General features: G+C 45.3%; 1 protein-coding gene across 2 annotated transcripts in view; it reads left to right on the forward strand.

Moving 5' to 3' along the window:
* Positions 1–17,449, forward strand: part of SLC2A9 (solute carrier family 2 member 9) — a 192,245-nt gene extending 174,796 nt beyond the window's left edge. For both annotated transcript variants that reach the window (XM_036853255.1, XM_036853256.1), the window contains one exon: positions 16,632–17,449. In XM_036853255.1, coding sequence (XP_036709150.1) covers positions 16,632–16,886 — 255 coding nt within the window. In that variant the 3' untranslated portion in view covers positions 16,887–17,449. The remainder of the gene's footprint in view (positions 1–16,631) is intronic.
* The last annotated feature ends 1,432 nt before the right edge of the window (positions 17,450–18,881 follow it).

The following is an 18,881-nucleotide window of genomic DNA, read 5'->3' on the forward strand; positions in this document are numbered from 1 at the left end:
AAAGTTGTCTTTGTAGAAGTGATTAAGTAGAGGATCTTGAGACGGTGGCCCCAGATGCCATCATAAGTGTCCTTATGATAGGGAAGCAGAGGGAGATGTGACATGGACAGAGAAGCATGTGAGAGGAATTCCTTGGTGGTCCAATGGTTAGGACTCCACGGTCTCACTGCCAAGGGCGCGGTTTCAATACCTGGTCGGGGAACTAAAATCCCACAAGCTGCACAGTGCAGCCAAAAATAAAAATTAAAAAATTTTTTTACTTTAAAATAAAATTTAAAAAAAGAAGGAGCATGTGAGATGTGACCATGGGGGCAGACTGGAGTGATGTGGCCACAAGCTAGGAATGCCAGCAGCCACCAAAACTGGGAGAGACGAGCCACAGATTCTCCCCTAGAGCCTCCGGAGGAAACGGAGGAAACGTGGCCCTGCCAACACCAGAGACACTGATTTCAGAAGTATGGCCTCTGGGACTCTGAGAGAATGCATTGCTGTTGTTTCAAGCCACCGAATCTATGATAATGTGTTACAGTAGCCACAGGGCACTAATACAGTAGGAAACCACCCAGATTGACAATCAGAGCTGACACTGATTGAGACTTACTGTGCTCTGTACATATTGTAATTCATTTAATCCCACAACAGCCCTGTGGGGCAGGTGCCATTATGGCCCCATTTCACAGATGGAGAAAAGGATGCACAGAAAAGTTAAGTCACTTACCCAAGGTTGCGCAGCTAATCTAACGAGTGGCAGAGGTGGGATTGAAATCCATGCATCTCCAGGGCATGCGTTCCTGACCACTGCACTCTACGGTGTCCCCCAGGAGTCACACATCTTGACCAAAGTCTTTCATGCAGAGGGTGAGAGGTGCTAATTCAACCTTGAAAATGACACCATCAAGTGCTCTAAATGACTGTGTCAGATCAAATTCCTCAAGCACATTATTTGGGGGAGACAATTTAGGGTAGAAGCCGGTGATCAGGGCAGACACGTCTACCGCCCTTACTTACCCGAGGAACCCTGCGTCAAGCCCCTGGAGGCCGGCTCTCCCTGGCATTCAGACGCACACTGGTTCTGTACAGCCTGCTGAGCAGACCTGCTCACCACCGCCTGCTCCTGGGCTCCCTGCTGGGAAAAGACCAGCAAAGGGTCTGATGCTCCAACGTGCTGAGAGAGAGGCCAGGCGAGTCACTCTGTGGATGGGTCCTCCACCCTGCTGTCCGATTTTAGGAGCTCTGTTTGTAGCACTTTAATAAGCATGGAAACGGGTTGAGGGATCAGGATTTATCATCAGAGGGCCTGGGTTTGAGGCCCCGCTCTCTGTTGATAAGCTGTGCAATCTTGGATTTCTCCAGACCTCTGCTCCTCATCTGTATATGGAGGTTGATAACAGAGCCTCCTCGTAGGGCTACTGTGAGGAAATCGTGCGATGCTTGAAAAGCATTATTATACATGGTAGGTCATAGCGTAGGACAGTCCATGGGCAGAGATGACGATGGTGCAGGTTGGCAGATGAGTTTTGGGAGGGGGTGTGCAGGGGCTCGAGACAAGGAGGAACTACAGAGTTGAGGAATGGGGAGTGTATGCCTTTCCCGGGGCTCCTATAACAAATTAGCACAAATTGGGTGGCTTAAAACAATAGAAATCTATTCTCTTACAGTTGTGGAGGCCAGAAGTCCAAAATCAGTCTCCCTGAGCTAAAGTCAAGGTGTTGGCAGGGCCATACCCCCAGCAGAGGTTCCAGAGGAGAATCCATTTTCTTGCCTTCTCAGCTTCTAGGCTGCTTTCCTTGCACCCCTTGTCTCCTGGCCCCTCCCCATCTTCAACGCCAGCACCTCGCTTCAGTGGTCACGTGGCCTCACCTTCTGTGTCAAATCTCCCTCAGGCTCCCTTTTATAAGGGCAACTGTGATGGCAGTTATGCCCAGCCAGATAATCCAGGATAATATTCCCATCTTGAGACTGTAACTAAATCACATCTGCAAAGTCTCTTTTTGCCATATAAAGCAACATTCACAGGATATCAGGACCTAGATACTTGAGGGCCATTGCATAGCTGACTACAGGAAGTACAGGTGGGTTTTGGAAGCCGGGCTGAGACACATGGTCGGAGGCGGCCCAGAAGCCAGGCAGATGTGATGCTGAGTCCCTGACTACTGCCCCACAGGGTGAGCCCAGGGTGGTCCTGAGACCCCCGGGAGGAGTCCTATGGTGACAGTTCTGGGGTGATAGAGCTCCTGCTAGATTACAAAAGGGCCTGAACGTGCCTAGTAGCAGGAGACAGACTGGACATTCATACACTAAATACAAATAGTAATTGCATACCAGGTCTTTATGTCAGGCATTTGATATTTCTTCAGTGAATGTTGGGTAGACCCTACTACACCTTGAATGCTCTGCTAGAGAACTTACACTTGATCCTGTAGACCAGAGGTTTTCAGCCCTGGAAGCACATGAGACCCACGGGGAGTAGTTTAAGATAAATGATTAATGCTTGGGACTTACCATCACCATCACCAAGATTCTGAGCCAGTGGTTGGGGGTGGAATTATCAGGATCTTTTTAAAGTGCTCCAGATGATTCTAATGGGTAGCTGTGGTTGAGAACCCCAATGCAGAGATTTGGAAACAGTGACGGATACTAAGCAGTGGAAGGAGAAATTGGGTTTGTGTTTCGGGAAGACGCTTCCGGCTGCTTGGAGGCTGGATTGGTGGGTGGGAAGACCTGGTGCTTGGGATTGTCTGTCACCTGCAGGAGAAATGGTGCTCAGGCTTGGATTAGGATGATGGCCAAGGGGAGGGAGCAGTCAGGAGCAGAGTAAATCCAGTTTGGGGAGGAGGATCTTGCATGAGGCAGTACCGGGCCCAGACGAATCACCCCAGCTGGGCAGACAGCCAAGCTGGTGACAGTCACCTTGCCATCGGGGCAGCTCACACACCCTTGGTCTTCATCACCTGCAGTTACAGACCAGTGTCAGCCAATCAGCAGCACTGCCTTCAAAGTTGAACTCACAGCATCGTTACTTCTGAACTGGTCCACAGAAGATTTCTACGATTTAAACACTGCCATTGGCATCATCAGGAGGGGAAAGAGGATTTTATCCATACGACAAGGGCTCCGTGAGAAGCCCACTTGATGGTCAGGCCTTCTTTCATCCTTAAGCTTGGCTTTCAGCCCAGCTCGTTCCTTCTCTTTCGCACTTGCCCCCTTTAGTGCTGTGCTAATTGATTGTCGGTTTGTTCCCAGGAAGGATGTCCATGGACGTGACCCTGGCTTCACAGTTCAGAAGTTCAACAGTACAGAGCCTTTCAAAAATATTCAGTCCCTTCTTCCTTCCTATTTATAGAGAGGGCATTTTATAGGTCAGCAACTTTTTTTAACAGTTTTATCCATTGAACCCTTTGTGTAAGCAAAAACTTTCAAACTTAAAAAGAAGGAGCAGGGACTAAATAGATAAAATGTGTAAAACGATTCCAGATGGATTCAAGAATGAAATGTGAAAAGTAAAACTAAAAATTAAACAGAAGACAAAGTAGGAAGGTATCTCTGTGACCCAGGCTGGGGAAGGACAAGACCCCTAAAAGCACAAACGATGGGGAGAGAAGGGACGGATCCAATTATATCAAAATCGCGGGTTTCTGCCCAACAAGGAGCAGCAAGTTCAAGGGTACAGCAGAAGCGGGTGAGAGAAGCCATGTGTAACCTCTAAAACTGATCAGGGATTAACTCCTAGAGTAGTAAGGACCTCTTGCGAGTCAACAATAAAAAGACATGAGTCCCTGTAGGAAAGGGGATCAAGGATAAGAAAGGGAAGTTCCCAGACAAGAAGCCTAAAGGGTAACACAGGGGAAGAGAAGCTTTAAACTTGTTTAAATCAAATAAAGGCAAACTACACTAATAACCTACCTCTGTAAACAGTTAGTCAACTGTTTGCCCAATTGTCAAAATTAGAAATTTGGAGAACACTAAATGTTGACAAAGACCTAGGGAAATGGGAGACCTCATGCACTGGTGGAACAGTCTAATGCCAATTAATCAAATTAAGTATCCATATACACTATGACCCAAAATTCTACCCAGAGATTTTTGCAAAGGTCCATAAGATAGACTGTACAGGGATATTAACTACAGCACTGTTTGTGGCATCGAAAGGCTAAAGGTAACCTGAGTAGCCATCCCTTGGGGAAAAGAATAAATAAAGCATAGTAGATACACACTACAAAACAGTTATGCTGCAGTGAAAGCAAGGAACTAGAGCTTCATCACCCACGTGTATGACTCTAAACCCAGTGCTGAGAGAAGTAAAGCACAGAGTGGAGTCTGTAGCCTGGTACCACTTATGTAAATTTAAAACACACACATAAAACAACAATACAGATTTTCACAAAGAAAAAGGCAGACAGATGATAGAAAGATAGATAGAAAGATAGATAGATAGATAGATAGATAGATAGATAGATAGATAGATAGATAGATAGATAGACAGACAGACAGGATACGTTGATTTTAAGAACATTCATCAAACACTTAAACATGAGTTTGTCTAGAGTCAAGGGGAGACCACTGAAGGGCAAAAGGAATGAGAGCAGAAGATGAGGATAAAAAGAGGAAAAACAAATAAATATAAATAAGAGAGGAAAGTTGCCCAGTTCAGTAATGATAGTATGTCAAGAAACAAGGAATATGATTAACTCATCCTTGTGTCCTTCTCTTCCCCCTCCTCTTTTTCCTTTTTTCCTGTAAAGTTAGGAGGCATTTCTAATTATAAATGGCTCAGGTCCACTATAGAAACTATGAAAATATAAAGAAAAAGAAGTGAAAACACCCATGTTAAGGGTTAATGATGCTGCTTCCTTCCTTTCCTCCAAATACACGTAATTTTTCATATTTATAAAACTTGGGACCTATTTTTTTTGTTTTGGTTTTTGCTTTTCTCACCCAGCATGAACTCATGAGCATTTCCTTATGTCCGTGGGCATTTTAAAGGCAAATTCCCTCTGAAAGCAGAGTTCCTGCCAGCTGGGGCATCCCCAGGGCCTCTGGGTTCTCAGGAATTGTTCAGGAAACCTTGAAGTTATGACTGTTGACTCGAGCTGAATGGCCCCGCCGGACACGCTGATGGAGACACAACAGTCAGGTGGCCACATTTAGATTTGGGGAAAGGTCAGCCTCCTGGCCCAAACTGGGGAAGGCAGTGATGCTTAAGTTTCCTTTCTGGATGGGAGCTTGCTAGTTTCCTGGGGCTGCCGCTGGCAGTGATGAAAGCATTGGAGAAATGCGGGACTTCCAAGCTCGGAGTCGCACCCCTCACCCCACGCAGACCCTCCCGTGGGGTCAACTTCTGCTTGCTGCAGACTCCGTAAAAGAACCATTTCCATTCTACAGTCCTTCTGGGAGCCACCTCAGCCATAATCGAAAGCCACCGTACTCATTTCCTGGGGCTACCATAACAAAGTACCACAGGCTGGGGGGCTTAAACAACAGAAATTTGTTTTATCGCAATTCCGGAGGCTGAAAGTCTGAGACAAAGCTCTTGGCAAGGTTGATTTCTTCTGAGGCCTCTCTCTTTGGCTTGTAGACAGTTGTCTTCTCCCTGTGTCCTCACATGGTCTTCCTTCTGTGTATGTCTGGTCCTAATCTCTTCTTTTAAGAAACAAGTCGTCTTGGATTAGGGCCCACCCATATGACCTCATTTTACCTTATCACTTCTTAAAGACCCCAGCTCCAAATACAATCCGTCTGAGGTATTAGGGGTTAGGATTTCAACATATGAGTCATGAGTGGACATAATTCCACCCATAATAGCCAGCAAGCACTGTCGCTCACGCATTTTGGTCCTTTCACTCATTCCAAAATGTGTCAGTGGCAAATGTGTCCCAACACCCAAACAGAGGCTTGCAAGGAGCATGAACTTCTTCAGAAAAAAATATCTGGGCCAGCTTGGTTCTGGAGATTGGCATGAATCAAACCAGTATTCTAACCCACTCATTAGCAGAGGGGCCCTGGGGTACTTTCTTAACCTCTCCAAGCCTCAGCTTTCTCAGTTTTCTCATCTGTTGGAGGATAAATAACCCAGCTGACCCCTCCTCGTATGTGTCAGGGCAACTCTGATGTGTGGTCCGCTCTCCCAGAGGACTCCAGCGAAAGCACTGAGCTCCCATTGGACACGCCCCCTTCTGTGTTAGTTTCCTAGGGCTACCATAACGAAGTCCCAAAAACTTAGAATGATGGAAATGTATTCTCTCACAGGTCTGGAGACTAGTAAGTACAAAGTCAAGATGTTAGCAAGTTTTGTTCCTTCTAAAGGCTGTGAGGGAAAAATCTGTTTCATACCCTTCTCTTAGCTTTTGGTGGTTTTCAGCATTCCTTGGCTTGTGGTTGTATCACTCCAATTTCTGCTTCCATCATCCTATGGCCTTCCATATGTGTGTGTCTCCATGTTTTTTTATAAGGAGACCAGTGATTGGATTTAATGACCTCATCTTAACTTGACTACATCTGCAAAGACTATTTCCAAACAATGCCAGATTCACAAGTACCGGGGGTTGGGACTTCAGTATATCTTTTGGGGGGAAACAATTCAACCCACCACACCTTCCCTATATAGGGTGACCATCTCGTCTTAGTTTTCCCAGGACTGTCCCTGTAAGTCTCATATCCCAGAAAACCCCTTTGTCCCGGGGAACCTGGGACAGTTGGTCACCCTCATCCCATCTCAAAATTGCTCCTCGACTAGTACCCCCTGGATCACCTCCCAAATAAGCTCTCATGCCCCAGTCTCAGGCTCTGTGTCTGGGGCTCCCAGCCTGGGGCAATTCCTGTAACACTGGCCTGATCTCTAGGACAGAGTAACTTGGTAACTGGTAGCTGCTGTGGTCGGTGGCGGTTCTGATTGCCCTTATTTGCCAGGCACAAAGGCAAATGTCAGGTGCAAATGATTATATCATGAGTCCGCCCCTCCTACCCATCTTGTTGTGGTTCCTTCTTTACGTCTTTGTTGTAGAAGATCTTCTCTGGTAGGTTCCAGTCTTTTTCATCGATGGTTGCCCTGCAGATAATTGTAACTTTGGTGTGCTCGTCAGAGGAGGTGAGCTCAGGGTCTTTCTACTCTGACATCTTGGCCACTCTCCAGGTACAAATGAGACACAAGAAGAAACTGCACAGACTTTGGGGTCAGACAGCCTGACCTTGAACCCTGGCTTTGCAGCTCAGCAATTAGGTGAAGGGCAGTCTGGTCAAACTTTGTCCAACTTTGGTTGCCCTCTTAGCCATAATTTTCATTTCTATGAAACAAGAGAATTGCCCCACTTTTGCAGCAGGGCTCCCCAAAGAATGAGAGACAAAGTCAAGACTTCGGTGCAAAGTCTACCCACAGACACTCAGGATCAGTTGCTGTCATGATCACTATTAGTACTGGGAAGGCTGTTTCCTGCCGTGCGATCTTAGGGTCACCTGGAAAGAGGAGACAGGACAGAAAAAGCAATCATGGTAAACGCTGGAAACTTGCACCACTCCTTACCAGCTGAGCCATCAGGACAAGTGGCCTCTCAAAGCTTGCCTTCTCCCCGTCCTTCCTCCTTCTCTCCCACCCACCCTGCCCCCTTCCTGCAAAATGTTCTTGATGGGCTGGGCTGGGCTGCCTTGGCCCCTGGGGAGATTACTATCACTCTCTGTTTCTCTGCCCTCAGCCGCAGGCTGCCTTCTCCTCTGAGACTTTGCTGTGGTCAGCGTCACTGGGTCCCTTGGGTCGTTGGTTGTAAAAGCTTCCAGATAACTGGGCTTCTGCCATTAGCATCAATATTTTCTGGTTGGGAGAAAATGGCATGCAAATGTATGCCTGCTTGATTCCACTGGAGTTCTAAAATTCCTTTTGAGTTCAACAAAATCTGAAAGCAAGAAAATGATTCTTTTCAACTTGAAAAATATCCCAAATGCCTGTGCAAAGTGAGGGGGAAAGCTGATGCAGATCTGAGATGGTGGGCTCTGAAAGCAAGCAAAACTGCCCCCAGCCTCTCCGGATGGGCCAGGGGACCCTCTGAGGAGAGAGCATCTTTCATGCGCTCAGTGCCTGTGGGTGCCGGCATCGTGCTGCGCCCTGCAGACGGGCACTGAACAGGAGGGCACAAACTGCCTGACGTTTCAGGAAGAACCGACACGACTCTCACGGGATGGGTGTAGCTTCACGGGAGGAAGTAAGATGGGGGGCTTAAGTGGGCTGACCAGTGCAGGGACCTTTCAAGCTGAGATTGAGGAAGCGTGTGTGCGGAGTGGGGGAGGGAGGCGATGCCTGGCAGAGAGACGGAAGGTGCTGGCGAAGCCCTGAGCAGGTACAGAGCAGGCATCCAAGGATGCCTGCCAAATCCCTCGAGGCGCTGAAGGCATGATAGGGATTGGGGGTTTATCCGAAGGACTCTGGGAAGCCACTGCATGATTTTAAGACATGATTCGTTTTGTACTTTTAAAAGACTTCTTTAGCTGTCTGCTGGGAACTAGATTCAGGTCAGGGGCAGGAAAAATGGATGCTAAGGTGATAGAAACCAGAACAGTGGTTAACTCTGTGGGGGAGTGGGTCGGGGGGGGATGGACTAGAAAATGGCACAAGGAACTTTCTGGGGAGGTGGGAATGTTCCACATCCTAATAAAGGTGTTGGTTACACAGGGGTATACTTTTCTCCAAATGCATTGACCTATATATACATTTAAGATCTGGGTAAGTTACCGTATGTAAATTCTTTCTTGATAAAAAGTTGTATGTTTTTTAAGAAAGAAAAAAGGTGTTTCAGGGTAAAGTCATCAGGACTTAGTAACAAAAACAGGCAGAGAGGGAGGAAATAGTCAAAGGTGATGTCGGGTGTCCGTCTTGGGCAGGTGGGAGGATGGCAGTGCCAGTTCTGAGAGCGGGTGGAGGAGGAGCCAGGGGCAGGGAGGCTGCGAGTGGGAGACGTCGGCAGGGTGGTTAACGTGGCTTCCAGTGAGTTGACATGCCATCCATCAGGCAGCCACAGGGCTGTGTCTACTCAAAGGCTCCTGGGCAGCACCAACAAGACCTTAACTGTACACGTGACAATGACTTGGAAGCCACAACACATGCCAGAGATGTAAGTCATCACTAAGAGCCCTGCCCTATTCTAACTTCCCCCAGAAGCATCCTAATGTTTCAGGCCCACTCCGCTCAGAAAGTAGAACAGCCTGGCCTTGCAAAGCTCTTTGCAGAACTGGAGTTACAAGTGTAAGGCACCTGGCTTCCCATCAGTTCTTAAGTGGTGGTCTGGGCCCTGACTTATCCGAGAGCTCGCTTGAATCACCAATGAACCAATGTTCCAGCTCCATGGGTGGGAGTGGAAACTCAGCAGAAGAATTCTGTTTTTGTCTCATCGTGAAAATCTAACTTGGACCACCTTTTGTACCTTCATGCATCTCCATAAGAGTCCTCCCATTTCATTCATTTATCCTCTCATTGGACATATTTATATTAAGAAAATGCTTAGAGTGAGCCGGGCACTGTCTTAGGCTGAGGGTACAATAGAGAGCAGGGGACGTGGATTCTGCCATCATGGAACTTACAACCCAGGCTGGGCTTGGACACCAGGCGAGGAGATGAAAAGCTGGGGGGAGAGGGAACAGCAAGCACAGAGGCCCAGAGTCAGCAGGAATCATGATGGGAGGCGGGAGTGACCAAGAACCAATGTGAAGGAAGCACAGGGGGTTTTTTGTAAATAAAGTTTTATTGGAATGCAGCCAAGCACATTCATGTGTGTTTCATTGTCTCCGGTTGCCTTCCCACAAAAGCAGAGTTGAGAGGTCCTGACAGATTGGATAGCCCTTTACAGGAAATGTTTGCCGACCCCTGGGTTAGACTTCCAGCCTGGAGATGCCAAGGGGAGGCTAGATTGGAGGCTACTGAAGGAAGGAAACACACCAGGACTTTTTGGGAGGATCTGCTGAGAGGACAGGAGGTGTGACGAATGACTTTCAGAGTTCTAGCTGGTGTGGTCCAGCCTCAAACATCCCCCTCTACCTTGTGCAGAGCCCCACAGAGAAGGAGGAAAGCCAACATTCACATCACACTGGATGCTCAGCACTGTTCTAAACGCCCTGTGATTAACTTACTTAGGAAAAGAGTCCACACCAGACACTATGGTGAGTTCCTGGGACCCAGAGAGGGGTGACGTGTGCCTCTGTCCCCAGGGAGACGGCAATTGGGATGCCGCCAACTCGCAAACAGTGGGACATACCCTGTAGAGGTTTGTGGACATGCTTGGACCCAGTGTGAAAGATGAAGAGAAGGCTTCTAAGTCAGAAAGAGTGCTTCTGGTCAGTTCTTCTGGGGGATGGAGCTACTATTGCAGGAATTATTCATTCTAACTCAGAACGCTTTTTGCTTTTGATCATCTGTTTGATGGCTACGTCTAAACTGAACCCAGAATTACACCAGGTTATCATTTTGTTACCTCTAGAGCTCATGGCTTTTGGTGACTAGATTTCTAGGCAGTGCCCATGCCTCTCCCCCCGCCCACACCCAACAAGGCTGATATGCAAAGGAATCCAGGACTAATTTGTCAGAGCTCAGGACTTTGTTCCCAGCACTGTACTTCACATCTACTTTCCTTGTTCAGGGAAGCTGGCAGCTTTAAAGAGCTGCTGTGTTTTCACATCGTTCTGATAAACTGGAGTAGAAGAAAGCTGAGATTTCTCTTTATTCTCAAGGATCTTTTCCTAAAAGTAGCACTTTGCCACAATTGCCTAATATTTTTAGCATAATTTGGTGGTATAGTGCATTCTCAAAAGAAAATTTGTTTCTCCGTATTAAAGAATATGGAACACTTTCATGATCATTTGTAATAACACAATGGGTGTATTCAGAGAAACGATGTAACTATAGCTTATAACATTTTCATAAGTTGGAGAAGGAAGTTTACCCAGGTGAGAGGGCCAGACACCTACACCTGATGAAGTTCTACTGTTTCTACTACTTCTGTTTCCTCTGAGGCTCCCAGGAGATCCTCAGGACCTCAGGGTCCTGCCTCTACTTCCAGACTGGTCCTCAGCTGAACCACCTGGGAAGGTGAGCCCCGCATCCTGGAGGATTTTTTTTTTTTTTTTAACTAAAGTGCTTACATGTGACTCCAGCTTTAGAGCTTTCTTTTGGTAAGATTCCTTTTGATACCTGTTCACCATGAGTGAATTACTGCTTGGGTTTAGGCTCTTTCATTTACACTATTAAATGTATATTTATATATGTATATTTTAATTATGTTATGAAACACATCATATGCAAAAGAGTATGAAATGCATCATATACATATCGACTGAAAAAAATGCACAACCTGAAAGTTGAGAGTTATGTTTTATTCGGTGGACGAAACTGAGGACTTAAGCCCGGGACACAGCATCTCAGATAACTCTGAGAGACTGCTCGGAAGAGGCAAGGGGGAGCCAGGATATACAGGGGTTTTTGAAACAAAGACCAGGTAGTCGGAACATCAGAAGATTGCTGTTAATTTTTAAAAAACAGATTATCCCAAGTTAAGGAATTTAGCGCTTTTCTGTGTATGGGAAGAGGCAAGAGTCTGGGCTTACTGAAATCATTCCTTTGATATGCACCTCAGCTATCTGGGGCCAGTATCCTGTGTTTTCTCATCCTGAGTTTCTTCAGGGTGCAAAGTTGGGGGTGGCTACAATGTCTGATGACTTGATGACAGGCATTCTGTTTCTATCCTGAGTTCCCTCAGGGCTCACCTTCAGGGCGGCTGTCATGTGATGGCTTGATGACTGCAACATCCTTTGTTTACTGATATGGCAGGCAATATTTTTCATTCATATATACAAAGAGAAAAATTGCTATTATTGTAATTATAGAATGCATTATATTTAAAAGTAGTAGGGAAAATCAGTGTAGTTAGCCAACTTAAGCTATTGCAATGCCCTGGGTGCCTCTCCCTAATCCCTAGCAGGGATTTTGTGCTAATTATTCTCTAGGTTTTCTTTAGGATTTGACCCCTGTATGAATGTGTCCCTTAAAATCTAGTGTTTTGCTTTTCCTGGTTTTTATATTTATACAAAGAGAATCACCCTGAAGGTATTTTCTCTGCCTTGTTCTTTTACTCAACATATACTGTTGAGCACCATCCACGTCATATGCCCAGCTACAGGCCGTTGTTTTTTACTACTCCGTAGAATCTTTTGAATGAACGTAACCCAGTTTATTTATCCCTTCCCTTTTCCATGAGCATTGGTGTCGTCTCCCATTTCCTTGCTCTAGAAATAGTGCTATTATACCACATTGTAAATCAACTATACTTCAATAAAATAAATTAAAAAAAAAAAAAAACTACATAGTGCTACGATGAACATCCGGGTACAATGCACAGGAGTTTCCGTGCTGACGGGAACGTTGGCCGTCTGCTATGCAAAGCAGGAGCCACCAGCCATGCGACTGCTGAACACTTGCACGTGGCTAGTGCAACCGAAGAACTGAACTTTTAATTAATTTAAATTCAAACAGCACCACTCCAGAACAGATCCACTCTGAGTGTCATTGCTGGGTCATAGGACACGCACAACTCGCCTTGACTTGGTCATGCCCAGTGACGCTCCAAAGTGGTCGTGGCTATTTACAGCCTCAACTGTATGTATATCCACAGGTATGAAAATGCGTGTTGCTCATCAACACTTGGGATTGTCATTGTCAGGTTTTTCACATTTTTGCCAATCCGGTAGTGTGAAATGGTATAAAATTATGGCTCTAATTCCTATTACCCCAAATTACTAAGGAGAATGAGCACCTTTTCACAAGCTTATTTGCCATTTGTGTTTCCTCTTTTGTGAAACGCTCATTCATACATTCTGCCATTTTCTCTATTAGGTCATCTTTTTCTTATTGATTCATAAATGTTGTTTTTTTTTAATTTGGGGTACAAATTCTTTGTTTGCTATGTATCACAATACTTCCATTTGTGGCTCTTGTACTCTTTGTATGGTACCCTTTTTTGTTTGTTTGTTTTTTTGTTTTGTTGGGGCAAGAAGTTGTGACTTTAGTCGGAAAGCCAGCAGATCAAGAAGATGGTGGACTAGTGTCCCAAAGAACCGTCTATGTATGGTACCTTTTGATGAACAGACGCTCTTAATTTTAAAGTTGCCAGATTTATTTGTTTTAATTTATGAACTAAGCTTTATGAATGTGAAAGTGTTTTACAGAAAACCTCTAATATGATTGTGTCCATTTTACTAATGGGGAAAACAAGGCCCACACCAGTTGTGGGTGCTTCCCAGGGTGCCATGATGAGTTGAGTGTTTGACAGAGTCAGATCTGGAGTCAAGGTCTATTGCTTCTTAGGTAAGGTCCTTCCTGCAACAGACGTGCTGCCTAAAATCTCGCTCGGGGGACACTGGACTTACCCTCCCATACCAACCATACTTAGGAGGGGTTGAGTAACTTCTCAGGAGCAGTTGGGCAGAAAGTGAATTTCCAAGCTGATTTGAAGTAAGAGAGGAGACAGGGAAAAAGTGACACGTATATCCTCTGTGCCAGGCACTTTGCCAGATCAACTGCAGTGAATGAATTTGCCCAAGGGAGGCAGGTATGGAAGTGAGACAATGGCCTCCATATCAGGCCAACCTGGGTTCAAATTCCAGACACGGCCCTTACCAGCTGGGTAACTGCAGTCAAATCACTTGCCCTTTCTGATCTTCACTTTCTCACCTGTAAGAGGTTAGGAAGATCTGCTTTGCAACTGCTATTGGGGAAAACTGAAGGATCCCAGTAACATTTATCCGCCCACACACACACACACACACCCCAGACAAGGAGTCCTGATAAATAATGGAGAGAGTGTGAGCTCCCAGCCGGGCCCACTTCAGTGTAAGTCCTGACTCTCATCGATCCCTACATGGCCTTGGACATGTTTCAGAAGCTCTCTAATCCTCAATTTCATCTTTTATAAAAAGGAAAGAAAAGTGGCTGTATCATCACAGTGTGGGCTATGGGAATCGGATGAGATAATGTCTATAATATTGCTGGCACCCAGGAGGTGCTTAATAAGTGCATTTCTCTTCCCAGATTAAATGCAATCACAGCTTGCAGGTTGATTGCCAGGTTGCCACATGACTGCTGGCACAATATGTATTCAATAACTTGGCCCCTGAGAGTCCTGAGGTGGGCAGTGTCCTTTCCCAGGATGCCTGCAGTACCGCAGGGTTCTTGGCTCAATTCTGTGAAATGGTGAGAAAAATCCTGTTGCCCACCTGCACATTGGGTCTCTTGGGAAAGGAAGCGAAGCAGGTGACTGGTCCACCGGTGTCAGCTCTGCAGGTGGCAGAGAGGTCCCAGGCAGCTCCACGTGTGGCCTGGGGTAAGCAGGGAAGCTCTCTGAGCCTCAGCACATTTATATATTCAGTGAACACTTGTGAAGCACCTACTATGTGTCAAGGAGTCTCCCAGGTTCTGGAAATACAAGAAAAATAACAACTCCTGTCCTCGGGCAGCTTACCATCTGGTCGGGGAGACGGTTAATAAACAAGTGACGATCCTGTTGGGTAGCGGTGAATGGTTTAAAGAACAATAAAGCAGAATAAGTGGAGAGCTGGGGGAGCCCTTAGAAACAGAGGCCAGAGAGAACTTCTCTGAGAAAGAAAGCCGAGATGAAGGGGAGTGGGAAAGCAGGGTGTGCAGAAGAAGAAGAAGATTATTCCAGGAAAAGGGAAGAGCATGTGCAAAGATCCTGAGGATACTGGAGGAGTGTCAGGAAAGCAGTGTAGTGGGAGCAGAGAAAGAGAGCGGGAGAGGGAGGTCAGAGAAGTAAGGGGGCCATGTGGGTGCTGGGCTTAGAGGCCATGGTAGGGACTTAGGCTTTGCTCACCTGCCTTGGGATGTCATGGTACATTTGGAGCAGAGGAGCGACACGCTCTGTCCTTTGCTCAACAGAATCGCTGTGGCTTCTCTCTTGAGAATAATCTTAAGCCGGGACACAGGAGAAGCAGGGAAATCTGTTGGGAAGCTATACTAACAGTCCAACGCAGAGATGATGATAGCTTGCACCAAAATGGTAGCAGTAGAAGTGGTAACAAGTGCTCGGATTCAGAATATATGTCAAGGTAGAGCTGACATGATTTCCTGATGCATCAGATGTGGGTGTGAGATAAAGATAAGTGTTCGGTTGGCTTTAGCAAATGGCAGGATGGAGGGGCCGTCAACCGAGGCCAGGAAAACCAGAGCAGGAGCAGGTTTAAAGGCTCCATTGGGACTTGGTAAGTCAAGATGCACATTCAGCATACAAGTGGAGATGTTGAAAGCCACATTGAATATATCTCATTTCATCTTTAAAACAATATGTGGTATAGATCACCATGTTAGAAATGGGGAAACTTCAATCAGTGCATTGAAGTTCTATCCTAAATGGCACATCTTAAGTGTTGACACATCATGTAAATGATGGAGCCAGGATTTGAATTCTACCCAACTGACTATAGAGCCTACCCCCTCCCTTCTCTGTTCCACTCGTGGAATCTCTGTGGACAAGTGGGAAGGCACATGCCCTCCCAGCCAAGCGCTCCCAGGTGTGGACTCTTTACTCCATCCAGGACTGCTCTATGACCTCTACAGGGCAATGCCTCATTTAATTCTCACAACAACCTATAACTAGCATTATTATCCTCATTTTACAGTGGTGGAAACTGAGGCACAAAGAGCCTCAGATTCAGTACATGGTGCATCTAGGATGTGATCCAGAGATCAAGTTCTTCAACACTATGTCATATTCCAAAATTAAATGTTTGTCAAGTCAAAGAATAGCATGTAATTGACTAAAATCAAGATATCGCTTGCTGTGAAGTATCATTCAAAGACAGTGTCACCCTATCTTTGAATCAGTAGATGTTTGTTAAATGAAAAAGGCACAGCTCTGACAGCCAGAACCTATAAAGCCTTTTATTTAACAAACATTTGTTGATCAACTACTATGAGCCAGGCACTGGATAGGCACAGGAGCTACAGAGGTGACTGAGTCACAGAGAAGCTCAAGGTCTAGTGCAGTGGGCAGGGTCATTCCAGTGCTATAATCAGGATACATAAAGTAAAGTGATTGCATTCAACATTTCTCTTTTTTTCTAGTCTCTCCTATTTGTAAGAAGCCATACGTCTCAGAGCAGCAGTGAGTTAAATCTTTTGCATATTAGAAAAAATGGTGTTATCTTGTCCTAGCCTATGCTCTGGAATTTTTTTATGAACTGGGGAATTTCACTTCCCTTTTGACATTACTTTTCTCACGTGTATATTGGAAGGAGGAAGAATGGGGTTAATGGTAAATATGAACTTAGGATAACATTCAGCAAGTATCACACTTTGCCTTCATGATGAGTAATTTTTATATGCCTTGTTTTCAAAATAAATAAAGACTGCCATTTCCTCACCTTTACCAGGGTTTGAAGCTGATTCATTTGTGTCTCATGTGAGAACATCTCATGTAGACATTTATAAGGCACATTTGCCCATAGAGCCAGCCTCACACCTGCAGTGTTTTATCCAGGAACATTGATACATGAATGGGAAACTATTTTAAAAAAGTCAGCCCAGAGGTGGTTTCACAGCCACTTTAGCAATTGTCTTTCTGATGTTTTTTGTCTCTGCCTTCCCACAGAAAAGTCTGGACACCTACTGTTTCCTGGTCTTTGCCACAATCTGCCTTGCAGGTGCTCTCTATTTGTATTTTTTCCTGCCTGAGACCAAAAACAAAACCCATGCAGAAATCAGCCAGGCATTTGCCAAAAGGAACAAGGCCTACCCACCAGAGAAGAAAATGGACTCAGCTGTAATTGAAGATAAAACAAATGGAAGGCCTGAACCAGACTCCTCCTCCACACTGGAGAATTGTGTCAAAAAGAGGATTGTCTGAATGGATGATCTCACCATTTTTGGAAACGGAAGAGTCCCCTGCAAGTTTAATGTTATTAAGTATTTAAAAATAAACCTTTGCTAATCTAACATCACAGTCATTTGGGGTTTATTCACAGCTGAATCCCCCAAACTCTTCTGGCAGCTGGAAGGATGTTTCAGTGGACCCAGCATTCTTCTGTAGACATCCATGGCCTGCCTTCTTCATGACTTACCCCATGGTTTCAAAATGAAATTGGGGAAATAGCATTTGAATGCTTTCTCAAAGAATAACAATCTAGTCTGACAGGCGACTTGATGGACTAGAAATCCAGACTGAGTTTCCATTCCCAGCTCTGCCAGAAATAGCCTTGAGCCATCCTCAGCCTGGATCCTGAAGCATCCAAGGACCCTTTGATCCTGGATGAAGGTTTTCATACCTCCTAATAAATGCCTGTTTCCAATCTTTAGCTCTGCCTTGTGGATCTCAGACTCAGGAGAGGCTGATACCAACCCACCACCCTCCAGGTCCCGTCTCTCCCAGGCTGTCCTGTGGGGCTCCAGAAATATCTTCACCTCTGAGTATCAGATCTGCTCACAGAGGGCATAAAGGGGATCAATATGTAGAAGACCTAGAGACGCAGACATAAGAAGTAACTTCCCAGAAGCTGAGGCAGGGACTGCAAATTTAACACTGTTCAGTTGAAAAAAACAATGTTAAGAATGATTCTGAAGTTAAACCTAAGCTTGGAGGAAAGGAACACTGTGATTGATTAGTGATGTCTGCCACAGGTATAGAGTGAGAGTATCACACATGCTTTATGTTTGCCAATCTTAGAAGAGATTTACCTGAAAGACAATGTATTAGTCAGGGTTCTTCGGAAGAACAGGAAAAAAATATATATGTATATATGTAATTTATTATGAGGAATTGGTTCACACAATTACAGAGGTTGAGAAGTCCCACAATCTGCCACATGCAAGCTAGAGACGCAAGAAAGCCAAAGGCCTGAGAACCAGGGTAACCAGTGGTGTGAGTTCTACTCCAGGTCTGAAGGCCTGAGAAGAGAAGTGCTGATGGTGTAAGTTCCAGCCCAGGGGCTGGAGATCAGTGTCCTAGCTCAGCATTCAGGCTGGGAGCAAATCCTCCCTTTCTCCACCTTTTAGCTCTATTCAGGCCCTCAGTAGATTGGATTCCCACCCACACTGGGAAGGGCAATCTGCTTTACTCAGTCTACCAATTCAAATACTAATTCCATCCAAATTACCCTTGCAGACACACCCAGAAATAATGTTTAACCAAATATCTGGGCACCCCATGATCCGGTTAAGTTGACACACAAAATTAAACATCACAAGTCCACCCCTTGTCAACTTGGCACCTATATGCATCTCTTTAAATCATACTCAAACTCCAAACAAAGACCATAACGAGGTCATAAATCTGCCTAACACGATAGAACTATCCTATGTTCAACCAAAAGTTCACTAACCCCTTCTCCAGAAGAGGAGGTAAAGTCCTTGAGTGATGTTTACTCTTCTCCTTGATTCCTCATAACTGAAATGCTATGAGGTAAAATTAACAATACTTAAGTACTATGATACAAAGTCAATACATCTTCTGTTACATGGTGAGGAAATAAAAGAAGAAAGAAAACAAAGATATTGTTAGATCTATAGAGAGAAACATAAACCTGTTCATAAAGTGAGGAAATACTCATGATAATTAAAATCTTCATTCTGTAACTGGTCATATGGTCATAGTTGGTATTATCACTACCGTCTTCCACTATTTATTTTGTATTCCCTTGGCCTTCAGCAAACACCTCAGCTGGTCCTGGTTCTTTATCTGGTAGGGTGACCCAAACCTTCTTTCCTAAAGGATCTGGGCCATTATTAGTCCAGTAACAATTGGGTGGTTATAGTTTTTCATGACCCTTAATCACAGGGCTTGGTAATACTAATGATGCCCTAAGGGATCTCCTGTTTCCAGACACTCTCCCTTACCTCCACTGTG

This window comes from Balaenoptera musculus, chromosome 5, assembly GCF_009873245.2.
Source record: "Balaenoptera musculus isolate JJ_BM4_2016_0621 chromosome 5, mBalMus1.pri.v3, whole genome shotgun sequence".
In the NCBI taxonomy this organism is placed as follows: domain Eukaryota; kingdom Metazoa; phylum Chordata; class Mammalia; order Artiodactyla; family Balaenopteridae; genus Balaenoptera; species Balaenoptera musculus.